We start from the raw sequence: 18083 nt of genomic DNA on the forward strand, positions 1-18083 counted from the left end.
CAAACCCCATGCACTATGTAATTGTATATGAACTTACTTTCTGAGAGTTATTCTAATGCCAGTCAGAACATAAAAGCTACTACTGTACTACAGTACTACTTCAGTGTATTTTCATAACAAAGCCAGAAAATGGAATGACAACATAGAAGACACTGAAAACAATTAGTGGAAAAGCAAAGTAATTATTAGTTAACACAATGCCTGGAATTCTATTAAGTTGTTGCCAAATGTCTTTATGAAGAATTAACTTTATGAAAATGTAGTTCATTGAGCTGATTCTATCTAGTGCTGTGCATGATCTGGTATAACTGACAGTAAACACTACATTTTACATTGAGGCATCTGGAGTTACTAATTCTTTAAATACTAAGAAGCAAGTGATTTAAATCTTGCATGCCCAAGAACTTTTTAATGCACAATCATAAAAATAAAGCCCAGGTCTACCTACCTGAGAATTAATTATGAATTAACTAAAAGCTAAGTATTCACAGTCCTTCACAAAAAAAAATGCCATGTAATTTACTGATTTAGCTACCATGATTCATCCACAAATCAAAGCAGTACACAGCTTATAAAATCTGTGCATGGAAGGAATTACACACATTAATGCATATATGCAAATATAGCTATATAGCTATTGACAGGTACATTTACATCCATATACATATATATAAATAGGTAGGTAGGTAGATATATCAATACAGATCTGATTTCATATATAAATCCCATCAATTTCAAAGTTGAGATATGATAAATTCAAAATATAAGTGACTGAAGATTTGAAGTTTCCAGCTACTTTCCATACAAAAACTTAATTTTTAATAAGGAGAACTGCAAGGTTCTTCTTCCTTACTTCAACAATTAGATTACAAACAAACAGCTGCCATTTAGTGAGGTTGACTTACAATACAAAGTTCACAGATGAAAATTAGAGTATTGCACACCCTCCAAACATAACATCATATATAGAGTGATTAATTTCATAGAATATTAATAATTTTGGTTTGGACAGAATCTTAAAGATCATGGAGTTCCAACCCTCCTGCTGCAGGCAGGGACATCTTCCACTAGAGCAGGTTGCTCAGAGCCCCATCTAAGTTTGCTAAGTTATCCAAAACCTTAGTAAGTATAAATGAATCAATCTTCTCAGCAACCTATGAACTGAAGGGAATTTAACAATTTCAAGAGACAGACTTTTTCAGCAAATACTGTTGTCAAAATATTTCTAACCAATGCTGAAATTCAAATCAAAACTTCACAGCAGATGATACTTGATGGAAGGTCTGGGAAGATTCCAGCTTTTACTTATCTTTCAGAAGTGCTAATTTTCTTTGAAGTGACCCAAACGACAAAAATATTTTCCATTCCTCGGCTGAACACAAACTAATGAGGATTATGCACTTCTACACAGGAGAATCTGAGAGAACTCACCCTCAAGAAAAATAAGACCCAATTGTGTGTAAAGACAGTATTTGAAATAGTATACAACATTATCACTTATAGCAACTGAGGTGATCTAAAAAATTATGTTTTCCTTAGATCCATAAACACATTTAAAAGCTAAAATTTTCACCATGTTGAAATTTGAGGCTCTATGGAGAAATAATCTTACATTTTATTACTAATATTAAATTTTATTACTACAGATTAAAGAAAAATGCAATCTTAAAAAGACAAACTAATTTGGGGACATTTTATATTAAATGTAAATACTTTAAAACATATAACGTATTTAATAATTTCATGTACTGTATATTAACAAAAACTAGAAATAAATTTATGTCCTACAGATTTAATCTATTTTTTAGCAATTATATATTTAGCAATATCTGTCCTATAATCAAAGTTAGGCTCCCTAAGCGTAAAGTTAACAAGTGGATACAAAAGCAGAATCTGAGGGAGGATTTCCTGTTTGATTAGATGATTGGGGTTCTTTTTGTGTGTGTCTTTGTTTTTTAATCTGAGTAGAAACCTTAATACTAACATGTGGGAAAAGGCATAAAAGCAAGCAGTTAACCACACAAAACCTTACCAACATCCATGGCAGTTTCCATGAAGCTTTTCTGCCTCGAGGCAAATTCAGCCAACAGTTTCTGTTGCCTTTCTCTGGCCTTCTGTCGTCTGTGTGAAGGAAGGGGAAAGAGGAAAAATAAACATGGAGCAAAAAAAACCCTTGAAAATGTCAAGCTGATTACAATTACCACCTTAAACAGTATCATTCCAAATGAAGGTTGATATTAAGGGATAATTACCAAGCCTAAAAAAGGATTCTTTTGCTTTTCTAAAGCAGAGTTTTCAAAGAAATTAGTGTTACTTTCTTTTGAGTCTGAAAAAAACTGAATAAAATCCTGTCCTGAAACACCCTTCAAAGGTGTTCACCACAAGATCTTTTAACAGATTAGGCCATACCATCACAAGAAAAGGAACTCAATACCTTAATCTTGAAACTTTTTTTATCTGTTCCACATGGGATGAAAACCAGAGAGCAATGTCATTTGTACAAAAATTAGTACTTCTGTGAGAAATCAAAATTTGCAAGTTAATAATAACAACAATTATAAAAGCCTACTTCGCTCCCTTTTGATATCAAGCTTTTGATGGCAGAGGAAACAATTATGCATAATTTATTTTCCAGCTAAGCCTCCTCACAGTGGTTCCTTCTCTCCCACTTCCACCCAAAATACTGGCCACCAACAGCTTTTATATTGGGATTTAAAGAACCTTGAGATTGCATCCAGATTAAAGCCCTTATCTCCCTGAGGCCAAGCTGACTTCACTAACTTCTCCTTATTGTTCACAGCTCTGGATTTATAAATGAAAAACACCAGAGGCTTACTCTTGTCTGTTCTACTGTTTAAACTGTTTCAGTGACCTGTCCAAGGCTGTATGACCAGCTCTATAACTCCCTACACAAATACATACTGCAATGGGTACAGGAATATTGATGGATGTAAAACGATAAAGAAAACAGACATTCATTTTCCTTACTTTGACATGAGTTTACAAATGGAGGAAATGGGAATGTGGAAGTGAGAAAACCAAACAAAAGCCCTATAGTACAGCTGCTCACCACACAAAAAATGTCCTCAGCTGAGGGGGTTACACAGCACCTCCCCAGTACAGCTACAGAAGTTCTATCATAGCTACAAATTCTGTGCGCCAGCATTTACAATGCATTTTTTCCAGTGCTCAGAGATGATTCAGATAACTGACATGGGCTTTAGAAATATCACTTGGTGTCTGATACCCTGATGGGTGAGTGCTCTTCAGTCTCAAGCACTGTGTGATTATCGGTGTCCTGCACAGGAACTGGCATGCACAGGCCCAAAGCAGCTCTCAGAGTGTAAGCTGTCATCCTGAGGGGACTTGTTTGTAAGTGAAAGCTTCTAGTTTGTTTTCTTAAAGGCACCTGAAAGACCCCAATATCTCTGCCCATTTGTCTGCTACATTTTACAGTCACCATTTCTCAAAATAACTTCTATTTACGACGTCACTAAGATTCATTATTCTGAGGATCAGACCAGAGCATTCATTAGACTTGATTTTATTTATTTCTCCCTGGAAATTTCTCAACACCTCAACTAAAAGCAGAGTGACTGTAAATAGATGCATTTAATAAGAAGACATAAACAAATTCTGACAGATTCAGTACAGCTCAGTAATTTTCCATGGTGGCCCATGGGAATATGACACTGCAATTGAAAAAATACTGCAAGCAGCTCAAGCTTGCTTCTGGTCCTGTATTTCAGTTTCTATGGCAACAATCCATTGCCTGAGTGATGCCATTATATGTTGAAGCTAAAAAAAGGCGATTGCTTAACGTTCACAGTCTGCTCAGTCTTCACTGACACAAAACTGGAATTGGGGGGAAAATTAAAACAATTGAAAGGGTAAAAACTGCATCCTGGCTTTATGAACATGGTCACTCTACATTGTCTTTAGTCATTTCAGTTATCACACTGTCCTTCAATAAACTTCATCAGTCCACCAATACCATTATAAATTTGAGAAGATGATAATAATCACTCAGAACAACAAAAAAAGGGAAAAATTCACTTTTACCATTGCTTTAGTCCCCAAACTTAACTGAAAACTTAGTGGGCCTCCCACAGATCCTTGAAAATATCACATCTTTTTATAGAGAGAAAGGAATGACCTTACCCCTTTACTATATGAAAAGTTACTTGTTTCACCCATGCCCCTGCTTCTCCTGTACATAAACCTAGCACTATTGAGTGCCACATTAATGATTAGGTGCCCAAAATGTAGCTGTGTTTTACCTAAAGCAGCTATTCATTCTGGCTCTTTCTGATTAGCAATTTTACATGCTAAACCCTGACTATTTCGCTCATTAAAAGCACTATTAAGAACAGCATTGAAAATTAAACAATTAAATAAAGCAGGACAAAAATAATTTTACTTTGTAAAGTATGTAGCATACAAATATATTTGCCATAAATCTATTTGCCATATTCCTATGTGTTATTTTCCAGTAGAGTGTAGGCTTTGGACATATCAGAGATTTTAATGAAAAATTTATTTTCAAAGAAATAAAATAGCAGAAAAATAAAAGTAATCCAGAAACCTACTGAGTCAGAGGACTGCACTTTTCTACGCAAATTTCTAGAACCGTAACTACATATGCTGGTTACATAAACCCTTCAAAATACTGGATGAACAAGTGCTCAACTGTCTTCTTGTTCACTCCAGCCTGTGCTCTCTACTGCAGTTACTGAGGTAAGTACTCTGACCTGAATTCCCCACTTTGTATGCCCTAACCTTCTAACACTATGCACTGTCCACTGCCCTCAAATCCCACGTTCCAGCCCTTTGCACCAGCCAAGTGTCAGTCTCTTCCCACTCCAGCCAGGTCTTTGCAGCTGAGTCTGACATCCCCCAAATGTCAGTCTCTGACTCTCATACCCTCCAGACTCATTCTTTTAGTATGTAATTCATACAAAATCCTAAAGATCAATCAATAGATGCACAACACACACTGTCCTTCTACTGCTCCTTTATCTTGTTATTAAAGTTACCTTTCTTCTTTATCCAACGTTTTCTTCTCTGCAGAACTGATCTTTTTTGGTGGTACAGGAGGTGTCACCTTCCTGCATATCTCTTCAATGATACGTTTATTCAGTCTGCTCTGTACAGCAGCTTTCAGTAAAATTCTTTCTACTGCTGTCATTCCATCTCCATGTGAGTACCTCGGAATTTCTGGGTGGATTAAAACATCCACATCATCCAGCCACGGGGGATAGTAAGAGTTTTGTTTTCCTGAGAGTTTGTGATGCAATTTAATCAGCAAAGACAGTATGCTCTCCTTGACTTCTAGAATGGCTGTGGTTAACTGTGGAGTTGCACCAGGTGCTGACCATTTCATCGACGTTTTGGGCCGAACCACCTGATTTGCCTCGCTGGTGTTCCGATTGATGATCTCCTGAAATTTCTTCCGACGTTCTGCCACCAAACTGAACACTTGAGCTGTCCCTGAGTTCTTGGGAAAAAAATTATCATGATTAATTTGCAAAAATACAAGTATAAACAACCCACATTTCTAAAACTATGAAAAATATTTGAAGCTAGGAAGAAAAGCATGAAACAAAGATTCTTTTCCACTCCCAAAATGTATTGAAAATTAGGATAACAAAATACTAAACCTGCATATTGTATTTTTGTACAAGTGTTATATGCAACTGCATAAAAAGCCAAGTACCAAATGAAAATATCCATACCGAAAAATCTAGCAACTGGTTTTACTCTAGTCTAACTTACAATTCTGTTATCCAGGTAATATTTCCTTAGTTTTTCTAGAATGGTAATAACTTCAGTATCTTTATGTCATTTAAATGCCTTTATTCAAATCTAGTGAGCGCTGTTGCACAATGTAACTCATTACATCACACAGGTGAATACAGGTGAGCCCACAGATCCCCATGGACATTGCGCATTTTATCTGGATTTATTAGGTAGCATCCAGAAGCCACACAAGCCTGTTTGCCAGAACTTGCTATCCAGGGCATGTGAGCATAGGAGTGCAGTTACTTTAATGACAGAGCCCATTTAGAACTATCTTATACTACTCTTGCTTGCAGTACCATGTATACCATGTCCCCACTTTCGATTTTGTCTATTTTTCTGACATGAACATGCAAAAGAAATATGCACTGTATTCTGCTACATCTGGCACACAGTAATCTGAAGTGCTGTATACAACAGATACAAAACCAACACTGACCCAGAGATTGTATCATCTACTGGCCATAAATCTTTCAGGATCCCACCATTTATGTATTCCTTTGTTTCACAACAACAACAACAAATTGCTATTAATAATTTGAAAAGCCCTTTCAATATAAGGTTAAACTCACCTAGACTCAAGAAAGCTAAGACTATTCTACATTATTAAATGTTAGTAGTATCTTGGCAAGATCAAACAGGCCTAAACACAAAGCTCAAGCAGTAAGCTATCAACGGCATTTTATATTTGATAAGAAGCTTTTTTTTCCAAATACATATTAAAAATGTTTTATTGCTTCAAAGTCTGCCAGCTAACATTACCGTCAAGAACATGAAAAAAGCACGAGCCCTTGCAATATGAATTAAAAGGAAATTCAGGAAAATTAGAGGATTCCACTGAAAGTTAAGGTGAGCACAATTAAAGCACATTGCTAGTTAATGGCTTAGGAGAACAAACTGCACACAGATCTACCTCTCTCTGGAGGCTCTTCCGCCTTGAACTCTGGTAGATTGAGGACAAAAAAAGTCATTAAATACATCATTAGGAAGGAGGCATCATTGGAAATAACTTCTATTTCCGCTATCAGTAAATATAGGAAAAAAAACTGAAGGAAAAATATCCTAAGGAACTCATAAAAACAGTAACAAAACTAACAAAAATGCCAACACAGGCAATAACTTAAACTAACCCAGAGAATCTGGTATTTTATCCACTTACTTGTGATGAAGCTAAACCATCAGAACTTGTACTTGCAGGTGGTTCTCTCTTCACCTCAGGAGCAGTTTCTGGTACTCTTACTCGGACATAATTAATGAAGTGACGCATGTTAGAAACCAAATTACTGCCTGGAAACCAACTATCGTGGCAACGCTCTTGTCCACCTGCAGAATCCTAAAACAATTAAGCAAACTGTGGTATACTTTCTCTTATAAAATTTCTCATATTAAATAATTTGTGCTGCTTTTGTAACTGTATGACAGAGGCCATAATATCTTCATGAGATAGGAACAGTATGTTGAACATTACGTACCTCAACAAAGCTAATATACCTTTTAAAAAGTTTGAAAGTTTGATAACTGATGTGAGTCCCGTGAGGACCACAGGGCTGATATATATATACGTCTAAGTATTTTATATGAATATAGTCAAATACAGCCATTGGTGCTAGCGAGCAGAAGTAAAAGGAACTCCAGAGAGTAATCCTAAGCTGTACAATCGAAAATTAATATAACAAATCAGAATTATACAGAAGTCAATCTCTGGAAAAAAATGTGGCAAATTCTTAGTCAAAAAGCAGTGTTGATCAGTTAAAAAACTACGGTAATAGAAGGGAATTTGGAATCACAAAAATAATGGCTGTTTATATTCAAATATCATTAAAAGTAGAATTAAAAGTAGAATTAAAATTCTGACTTGTTCACGTATTTTTGATGATATAGAACTGTAGCAATAAAATGCTCAGCGATAAGGGTTTCAGGTGAAAATTTAGAGATTTTCAGAGTTAATGATTTAAATTTTTTGCACAATTTCTAATTTATACAGTGATAAAGATCTTATCAATCTGTGTAGTCTGACTACATATACAGAAACTGCTGAAAAACATAACAAGATACCATACTCTTCCTCACAACAGCATGTTCTTATTGTTTTATTACTTGTTCCCCATATATATTAATAAAGATGCTTTATTCTAACTACTATGGTAAAATCTAATTTTAAAGAATACTGAATCATTAAAAAATACTTCAGTATTTTGAAGAAAATGATGGTATTTATTCTTACCTCTTCATCTGATTCTTGTTCAGGAGAATTTTCCAACCCCAGCTCAATCAAATATAAAACCATGCAAAGCACATGCTCTGATAAATTCTGATGATCCATTAATATCTAGGTAGGAAAAAAGACCAATCATAGAAGATTAAGGCTTCAGTACATCTAAACTTAAGAAAGAGTGTTCTGGATAATACATTTTGGACTCTTCAGTTTTTGTGGATTTTTTTGTTTGTTTGTTTTAAATCTGATTTAAAATTATTTTGAGATTTAGAAAAAACCTAACCTTTGGTCACCACCACAAAAGCAAAATTTGGTTTTATGTCTTTCCAGTCAAACAAATTTTTACCTTTAAGCCATTACTAGTTCAAGCTGTGATTTGCATTAACACCAGAGTGACAGGTACAGCTGCACAGACACCACTACTGCCCCCACCTTCCCTCCCCTTTTCAGGTCATCAATCACCAAAGGCCTCACAAGGTCCTGGTCCTATCAGTGATGCTGGCATAACTGGGAGTACCACAAAGTTTAACATCAATTTAGCTCATAACCACCTCCACATAATCTTTTTTAGTTAAAAATAATAAAAGACCTTATCTTTAAATTAATAAATGCCCATATCTTTCTTCTAACACAGCTTTCAATGCATTGAGAGGAAGAATCAGTACTGCTAAAATTAAAAACCAGGACAACTTTCCTCTTGAGAATACTCTGAACTATAGGAAAGAAAATGGCAAAAAATGCAAGTTACCAAAAAAGTGGGTGAGAAAATATGTTTAAAATTTCATTGTAGACAGGCTACTATACAAATTAGTATTTTTAGAGTGCAGCCTAGTAAAGTTTTAAATATTACTTGGTTTTGAATGGATGAATTCTCTAAGTAGATAAAGCCATTAGAAACATCAGAGAGACAAAGTTCTTAAAAATAATATTGTTTTACAATATCTTTTCTGAAAAGTGACTGAGGAGCTGATTTAATCAAGCCCAAACAAATCTGAGATGATAGCGGTTATTTAATTGAAAGAGGACTCAGTATTCTGTTAATATGAAGAGCACGTGTAATTGTGGCAGTTGGAATCAAAAGTCCTATTGACCAATGCTTCTGAAAAGTAACATCACCAAACAGAGTTTACTGCTCTTCCACAGGAAGTCCCAAAAGCCCAGAGATATAATAAAAGCTGCCATGAATTGGGAAAATTTCACAAAGAGAGCAGGCATTACTTAAGCCAACCTACAAAATCAACCACTACGTATTTTCCACCATCCATAAATCTGGTGGGAAAGTATTTGGTATTCCAGCTAAAATAGCAACCCAGTAATGGCTAAGATTCTCAAGATTTAAGCCCTTGAGTGTTCTTAATGGACTAAGAGAAAAAGTGGCCTAAGACACCCAAGCAGGACAGTAAAAGATGATGCATTCCTTCCCTATAGTCTCAATTTTTGTTCCATGTCAAAACATTATTTGATCTTCTATGTAGTCCCAAGATCTCCTTTCCTTCACCAGCCTTCCTGTAGTACAACAGATATTTTCTATTCAACAGAAATTTAACAGTGAAACAAAATACCAGTTTTAGGTAAGCTGGGAGCCCTTAGAAGAGCACAAAAGGAAAAGTCTGCCCAGGAAAAACGCTACTCAAAGCAATTTTTGAAGTCCCTCATCTGCCTCTGCAGCACACTGCTTTGAAAACACTTTCTAAGTACAGATTCAAAGTCCATATTCTGATGAATGGACTCTTCAAAAAGCCTTGCTTCTCTTGAAGACAGCAGCAAACTATCAAAGATAAAACCAAACATAACTTAAAGGCACCAATTAACCCTAAAAAACAGTTGCTGTAACATTATCAAAAGCCAGAATATATTTGGAAAATTGTGTTAGAAACAACTGCAGTTATGAGACTTATTTGACATTGAGGATTTAAAGCCATTAAAGTTTGTATTTTTGAACAGCCACTGCTGATGCCTTAAAATTCTGCAATAGGAGCCAGAAGAACACCACTTATGCCACTGTGCTCCCTGAAACCATCATGGAAGAGCAATCTGAATGGCACCTCTGATGGTTAATACAGTGTTCCTCAAAGTGGAACAGGATCTTTCATCCACTTGGGTACTGACTTAGTGTGTGTATACGAAACAATCATTCGTGAAATAATCTAAGTGGTAGGGAAAGAAACTCGTACTAGACTCGAAAAATAAACTAAAAATATTATATTAAATGGAACCTGACTACTCCAAATAAAGTTTTAAAAGTCATGCTTCTAAGAACTTCTGCAAAAATGTCGACGTGAACTAATGCACTTCATGCAAATCATGACTGTACCTTGTAAAGAAGTGTGAAGAGCACAATGTGCAGAGTTTTACAGTGCAAAAGCTTTATGAGCCCTCTGTAACTTGGGTGTAGCGGTGTTCTCTTCTTGTAGGGAGGCCATGGATTCCCAGGGAATTTGCCACTTTGCTTTAAGCTGTTGAAATAAATGTTAAATGTTGAAACCACTGTTAAACACTGCAATAATGTAGAAACCTGCCACTGCTATAGATAAACTTTGCTTTGTGTACCTAAGTGTAAACTAAATAAAAATAGATAAGACTTCAAGTAAGCTGTAAATGATTTTTAAACAATATCTTTGGTTAAGTATTTTATCTGTGATGACATTCACTACTTTGTCTGTGGCCCTTCTGGTGTATTTTTAAACATTTATGGAAGAGTAACAGACTAAGATAACCAAAACTCTCATATTGCTTGTTATAGACTATTTACTCAAGAACAAATCTGGGCCTTGAAAACATCACTGATAAAGTGATTAGCATTATCAGGCAGTGAAAACAAAACATTTGTTGTGGAATGAGCAAGAGGATGATGCTGCATTTTTAAAAATGATCCAACTTACAACGCTGTGTATCTGTCCATGGCAGACTGCACATCTCTGCGGTAAACTGTTCGAAGTATTACCATGACAGGGTCAAATTCCTTATCCCAAACTTCAGCTGTTGTTTAAAAGAAATTACATGTTAGCATTCTCTTTAAAGACCTTACCACTTATTTTAGATTCTCTCCTTAACTAGCATTAATTATGTCACTTCTATTATATTATTTTTCCTGGCAAACTACGGCAATTTATAATAATTCTTACTAATAATACTTTCTATACTAATAATTACCACTCTTTATCAAACTAGAAAAATATTTGTTGCAAAATTTTGATTGGTTTCAAAAATAAAAAAGTAACACTCTATTAAGCAAAACATCATTTCTGTATGTGACTTGTTTTTCTCTTTGTCATTTCCAAGTATTTGTGAGTAAAAGCCTACATTATTTTTTACTTTGTATGTGATAAGCACAAGCCTCTTGAAAGTAGGAAGTAAAGACTGTGGAGCTGTTAGCAGGTGGATGGTATTTTACCTTTAAGTGCAGTGAACAAAATTGCTGCAACAACAAAATTTCTTGCTCAGTATCAAAAATGGTCAAGCTTTGTATCAAATTATATTAGTGATCAATCCTTTACAAATATGGCTTTGTTTTATAACTAGTATTATGCATTATTTCAGCATTAAAATCTTAGTTACATCCATTTAATTTAGTAGCATTAAAGTAACATCCAGAGTGGCTGTTCAGAGCAATCACAAACAGAAAAGTCTAAACAGTCTACAAAAATATCCCATTTGATGGCCTTTTTTTCTATTTATAAGTATTAAAAAACAAAACAAAGTTCCAATCTAAAGCCAAATGAAGACATTAATTCTATGAATTGCTTTGAAGTGTTTCGCTCTCATAACACAAAAAATGAAGACAAGATTCAATGACCCCCAAAGGAGGAAGAAACCCAGCGGATACAGAATTTGAGCTCCACCAGCAGGCGTAACGTAACACAAGTGCTCACAACATCCTTCAGAGTTCCCACAGGCAGCAATAAGCAGCTTTACCACACTTCTGAGATTAATTTTCCCCAGGCAGGAAGACAAGTGTCTATACTCACACCTAGTGGCCTGTCCTCTATACATTAACCCCTGCTAAGGCTAACAGCTCCACACATATCCTCACAGACTGCTGAGGGAGAGAACCTAGCAAAGTTTGCACTGTGTATTAAATACAATCAAATTTAGCCTGTGAAAAAAAACCCACATTTTTTCTGAACAGAATTTAGTATTGCAGTCTGAAACACACACCAAGCTTGTTTGGGCTGCTAATGCCTAATGAGAAAAAAGGACTGAGTGAGCCATACAGTGAATATTGGAAATGCACATAGAGCTCATCTTCAGCACACAAATCTACAGTGTGCAGAAAGAACCTGGCTCTGGAAGTTGGTTTTGGTTGGTTTTGTTTTTTTAAATGATGGTTAATGGAACAAAATCTAGGGATCTGTGAACATAAAGTAGATTCCACCCCCTCAAATTTAGGGAAACAAGGGATTAGAGGATTAGAGGGAATTGATCTAATCATGACTTGCTTTAACTATGACAGGCCACAAACTACAATTCTTAAAAGCAAAGGGTTTGAGAACCTATATAATCTTACAGGGAATATGAACACTTACGAGGGTAAAGAAAGCCATGTCAGCTTTTATTCCTACAGAAGATGTTTCAGCTTTTATTGCTTTAAATAAAAGGGAATCTGTATAGTGTCATAAACCACTCCACTGTTCAATGCTATAGCTGAGATACTTAAGACAGTTTACCTCTAGAATAAACAGTTTACCAAAGTTAAAAAAAACCTCTAAACTATATAGAAAAAACTTCAAACACTCTAATCTAGCATTAGATTCCCTAAATATGAAGTGCTATAATTAAAAACAGAATAATCCATCTCTTTTTCCTTCACATTGTGTTACGAAAATGACCAGCATGTAATGAGCTCCAGAAACTGGACAGGACATAAGGAAATGCATTTTATGTAACAATAAAATTAAGTTATTTTAGATACACGGGTGTTAAGCTGCCTAATTACACATCAAAGAACCAAGATGAATCAATTTCCAAAACTCCGGTTTCACAAATTATTTCACTAGTTGTAATTTGTATAAAAGAGCTTTATTGACACTTCCATCTCCCAGTATAAAAACTGGCAAACAATTACAAGTTATTACAATACTAGTAGCTACATTAACCACCACTCCCCCCAAAAAATCCATGGAACCAAATGGTTTCAAAATTGCCAGACTCTAACCTTCCCAGTTCTCAGGGGAGGTTTGTGGGGGAGGAAGGAGTTAATCTCTCTTCAGCTTTGCCATTCGCCTGAAGCACAACCAGAGCACATGGAGCATTTCAGATTTCTACAGGCTTATCTGCTTAGTGACATGACACAGTAATGGAACACTGAGTTCTTAAATTATTTCTCTCCTTTGATATACCAATGCTGTGTTGAGTCCAATTTAGATGACAAGCTGGTCAGGGAAAGAAACTTGTCATTTTTGCACTGTATGCACTGTAGAATTACAGAACAATAATCTATAATAAGTCTAGCCTGAACTTTTTTCTAGGCACTCACTACTGACAGCAAAAAAATGTTACAGATACTAATATAGTTAAGCAACATAAAATTATGTATCATGGTATCTTTAATAGTCAAAAGGTGGAGAAGCTCAAAGAAATTATCTTTGACATTTCACTAGTGCAAACAGTTCTAAACTCTACTAAATATACACCATATTTATTTAAATAATAGGAATAATTAAGTATGCAGATCAGTAAAATACAAATAAGATCATTTTTCATTTCTATATTCTTCTTTGCTTTCTGAAGGTACCTGATTAGTATGAGAAGCTCATTTTCACTCTAAATCAAAATCAATTTATGTAAAACTACTGATAATCTTTAGCAATGCTCTTAAATAAGCAGTGGACAATAATGAAAAAGTCAAGTTTTGTGGGATTTTGGTGGCTGTGGTAGGTTTGGCTTTTTTATGGGGAGGATGAGGGGCAGTTTTCAACACTGGTAGGTTGGGTTTGCTTTTTAGGTTTTTTACAGAAAAAAAGCCCACTACAACAAAACCAAATAAACCCTGGTTAGGCATCTTACCAATGACTGTGCTGCAAGAGAATGCTGATTACCATACCTTTAGGTGTGTACATTCCTTGTTGCATGGAACCTCCAGGCTCAAAAACAGGGGCTTTAAAGTCAGCAACTGCTGACAGGACTGATTCAAAGCTTAAGCTTCCTGGAATAATACCACTTTTAGGATTAGGGTTTTCCGGAATGTAAGGCTTACATTAAGGAAAGCAAAGTTAATTCAGTTGCAGGACACAGAATTTCCCTCCCCCATGATATTTTCCGTCAGTCATTTCAGACCACATCTCAGCAGTGCTCTGTGCTTACCACAAGAGGTCTGTATGCTCCAGCTGCTAAGAACAGTAACTGGGACTGAAGAGAATCTAAGCCTCTCAGCTAGGAGGTTAAACTTTTTTAAGTAAGACTTGCTTCATATTTGGTTCAAGCTGTTAGTACTTAATGAGAAATAGAAACCTCTGCCTGTAGTGTATATAGTTTCTGTGACTGTCTTTAGTTACAAACACTTTGTCTCTCCAAAGGGAGAATATTTTGCATTTACGTCCAAGTGCAGAACAAGCAAGCAAATAGTTCAGGATCCATAAACACAATAAATAATTCTGCATCTTGGATTCCATAGTTCTTGTTTTTGGTAGCAATATTTAACTGACCTACTGGCGTTACCCTAAAACACAAGCAGCACTTCTGCTCAGTGATAAGTGATTGCTTATAGAAATTATTCACTTATTTTACATAATTAAGTCATTCACTTAAGTGAATTGGTCTAAGTAATCACTTATTTTACATACTTGACTGAGTTACTAGAGCAAATAATAATAATAGCTGTTGCTATTATTATTACTACTACTACTACTGCCATTATTATTATACATTTGTTAGTCTCAATCTCATCCTTTCCTATCTTCATATTCCTAATATTTTTGCTCATTGCCTATACCTGGATTGCAAGCTCTTGTATGCAGCCACAACAAGCTATTTAATTTCCCTACACAGCCCAAGAGTGACAACAGGAAAACCTGCATATTTACAGTCAGCTGTCCAGGGACATGAACCCTATGCCTGTGCAGAAGGACTTCTTAGAGCTTGCTATTCTTTCCCCATCACACATGCACTTCACTCTAATGTCAAAACAACATGCAGGATTGCTATTATTTGCATTTTCAGCTATTGATAGCAAAAGCCAATACAATGTAGAATGTCTGCTTTTTATATTGGCATAAACTTAGCAAAAATCAAAGGCTCAAATCCAGACAAATGTGATGCTTTGCTAAACTTTCTACAATGTCTTTGGAAAACACACATTTTACCTCACACCTAAAAGACTTCTAAAGACCAGTACAGCATTTTGTATCAAAAGTAATTTAAACTATTAAAAAGTATTGCATTTGTTGTAAGAAAAACCAAAATTGGAGCTTTTGCTAGTAAGTATATACAGTATATACTGTGTGCATAGATATAGTAAATACACACAAACACACCTTCACACAGTTTTTTAATTATGTAACCTAAAACCATGTTGTTCAAGCCTCACAACTATCCCAGCACCTGTCATTCTCATTCAGACACATTAGTGAATATATTCCAAGGATATGAGATCCAATAATGAACTGTGTGTCCTGTCATTCATGCACAGTTGGGCTACCATCTCTGCTCTGAGGATCTCATCATCTGTCATTCCTAGAACAATGAAATGTAAAAAGCTGTTAAAAAAGCACGATTTTAAGACACACATTCAGTTTTCATTTGACATTAAAAGCATGTCAAACATGATACAAATTAATATTAAGTAATGATACAGTGCTTTAAAAATACAGGGGGAAAAAAAGGGGGGCATGCAAATATTATGAAAGGCACAATCTCAATCAGAAAATACCAGTATAAACTCAAATTGCTGTCTTTCTGGAAAAGATACAGAATCTTCATGCCATCACCTACACAAATCACCCACTTCCATCAAAGCCATTTTTCCCATTTTTATGTATCATATCTATTTCTATTTCATAAGGGATTAAAATACAGTAACTGGCAAAGATGAAACTGAGCATGGAATGCTTGAAGTTACTATATGGTTACACAGCTTTAAGGCACCTACTAAGTGCTGAATATAAATGAAGATGTAATGATGTCACTTACATACAGATATTCCTGAAGTAGTGACTCTTACCTAAGTGTAAACGAAGACTTAACAAAAGGACCAAAAATGTTAAGGCTCCTTCCAGCATGGACCTTTCATGTTCTGAGTCAAGAACTGTATTTTGATGCTGTGAAGCCATTGTTAACAGATCCACCACCTTAAATCTACACAGCAAACAGCAAAGTCAGAAACAACAATTAAACATTCTCCAACATTAAAACAACCAATGTGAAACATAGTAGATAAGCTCAGGATAGCACTCACAACAACCAAAAATGAAATACAAAAGCCCAAATGAAAACCCAAAGTACAAACAAACATACATGAAAACCCTCTTCTTTTTAAATTTCAATTTTTATTTAACTATCAATGGAATGTGCTATAGTGATATTCACTCCACATGAAAACACCTTATATTTATCAACATATAAAAACTAATGCATACTAATTGGTGTTCAAATCCTGATTTTTTTTCCAGAAAAGTAAACATTCTGTGTCTCTTACTACTTCTTCAGCAAAGAATATCCTAGCATATGAACACATATGAAACTTAAAAAATCCTAAAGATGCTCAGAAAACAAATATCTTCACTACTGCCCTATAAATCAAAAGCCAATGCTGTCTAAAATCAAGAGATACCTGTTTCAGTAGAGGCCTTAGGTGTTAGTTTTGGCTAGGCAGAGTTGTACCACTGAAGATATATATCAGATATGCAATTTTTCTATTACAAGCTATAAATTAGCACAACAGCCAGCACAACATTGAACAAAAGCATTCATCTTTTAGTCCCACCTTTCAAAAACAGATGAAATAAAATAATCTGGGTCCAGTCTAGAGGCACAGACCTGTACAAAGAGAGTAAATTAATTTTATTAAATTAATTCTACTCGACAGTTTGTAGATAAATAATATTGGCTTGGCTCCTCAGAAAACATAACTTACTTGCAGCAGATAAATGTCAGGATCAATCATTGAATTGCAGAAATGAGACTGCACGTAAGTCATGGCCTGTCCTTTAATTTGTAGACCATTTCTAACCCACATATTGCTGTGAATTTCAGAAAGACTTGCCTGTTCAGGAAACATAAAAGTTATAAATATTTCAGAGATGTTCAGCTACTCAGTTCAATATTAGCAGATCATCAGTATGGTACCATAGAAAAATAGAAATCATGTAACAGTTCGAATTGGAAGGGACCTTAATGATTTGCAATACTTATGCCATGGGCAAGGACACTTTCCAGGTGCTTAAAGCCAGCTTGCTTAAAGCCTCACTCACCCTAGTCTTGAACACTTCCAGGGATGGGATATCCTTGACTTTTCTGGGCAACCTGTTCCAGATGCTCACCGCCTTCACAGCAAAGGACGTCTTTGTGCTATCTCATTTAACTACTCTCTTTCAGCTTAAAGCCATTGCCCCTTGTCCTGTCACTACATGCCATTGTAAGAAGTCCTCCTGGGGCTTTCTTGGAGATTCACAGAATAGTTTGGGTTGAAAGGGACCTTTAAAGGTCCTCTAGTCCAATCCCCCTGCAATGATCAGGGGCATCTTCAACTAGGTCAGGTTGCTCAGAGCCCCATCCAATCTAACCTGGATGTTCCCAGGGATGGGGCATCTACCACTTCCATGGACCACCTGCTCCACTGCTGTACCACCCTCATAGCAAAACCCACTAATCCTGTTCTATTGCAACAGGCCCTGCTAAAAAGTTTACCCCCAGCTCTCTCTGTAGAAGGGGTCCTAAGGTCTCCCCAGAGCCTTCTCCTCTCCAGGGTGAACAACAATTCTCTCAGTCTGTCTTCATAACAAAGATGCTCCAGCCCTCTCATCATTTTATTCACTATCATTACACATATACATGCATGCATACTACAACTTTATAGACTTTTTTATACTAATTTACTTCTGGAGAGTAAGAGATAAAAAGAACCACTGCAAGT

At 35.7% G+C, this 18083-nt stretch overlaps 1 protein-coding gene across 4 annotated transcripts in view; it reads right to left on the bottom strand.

Annotated features, from left to right (window-relative positions):
- UBR3 (ubiquitin protein ligase E3 component n-recognin 3) overlaps nt 1–18083 on the bottom strand; it is a 98636-nt gene that overhangs the window by 47439 nt on the left and 33114 nt on the right. For 2 of the 4 annotated variants that reach the window (XM_064718459.1, XM_064718458.1), the window contains exons 14-25: nt 17085–17213; nt 16935–16987; nt 16173–16306; nt 15598–15685; nt 14058–14197; nt 10897–10993; nt 10329–10470; nt 8024–8128; nt 6959–7132; nt 6713–6742; nt 5037–5497; nt 2033–2121 (exon numbers count right to left, since the gene is read on the bottom strand). In XM_064718459.1, coding sequence (XP_064574529.1) covers nt 2033–2121; nt 5037–5497; nt 6713–6742; nt 6959–7132; nt 8024–8128; nt 10329–10470; nt 10897–10993; nt 14058–14197; nt 15598–15685; nt 16173–16306; nt 16935–16987; nt 17085–17213 — 1642 coding nt within the window. The remainder of the gene's footprint in view (nt 1–2032; nt 2122–5036; nt 5498–6712; nt 6743–6958; nt 7133–8023; nt 8129–10328; nt 10471–10896; nt 10994–14057; nt 14198–15597; nt 15686–16172; nt 16307–16934; nt 16988–17084; nt 17214–18083) is intronic. The other 2 variants (XM_064718461.1, XM_064718460.1) reach the window with 1 other exon arrangement.

This window comes from Zonotrichia leucophrys, chromosome 7 (assembly GCF_028769735.1).
Source record: "Zonotrichia leucophrys gambelii isolate GWCS_2022_RI chromosome 7, RI_Zleu_2.0, whole genome shotgun sequence".
Classification (NCBI taxonomy): Eukaryota; Metazoa; Chordata; class Aves; order Passeriformes; family Passerellidae; genus Zonotrichia; species Zonotrichia leucophrys.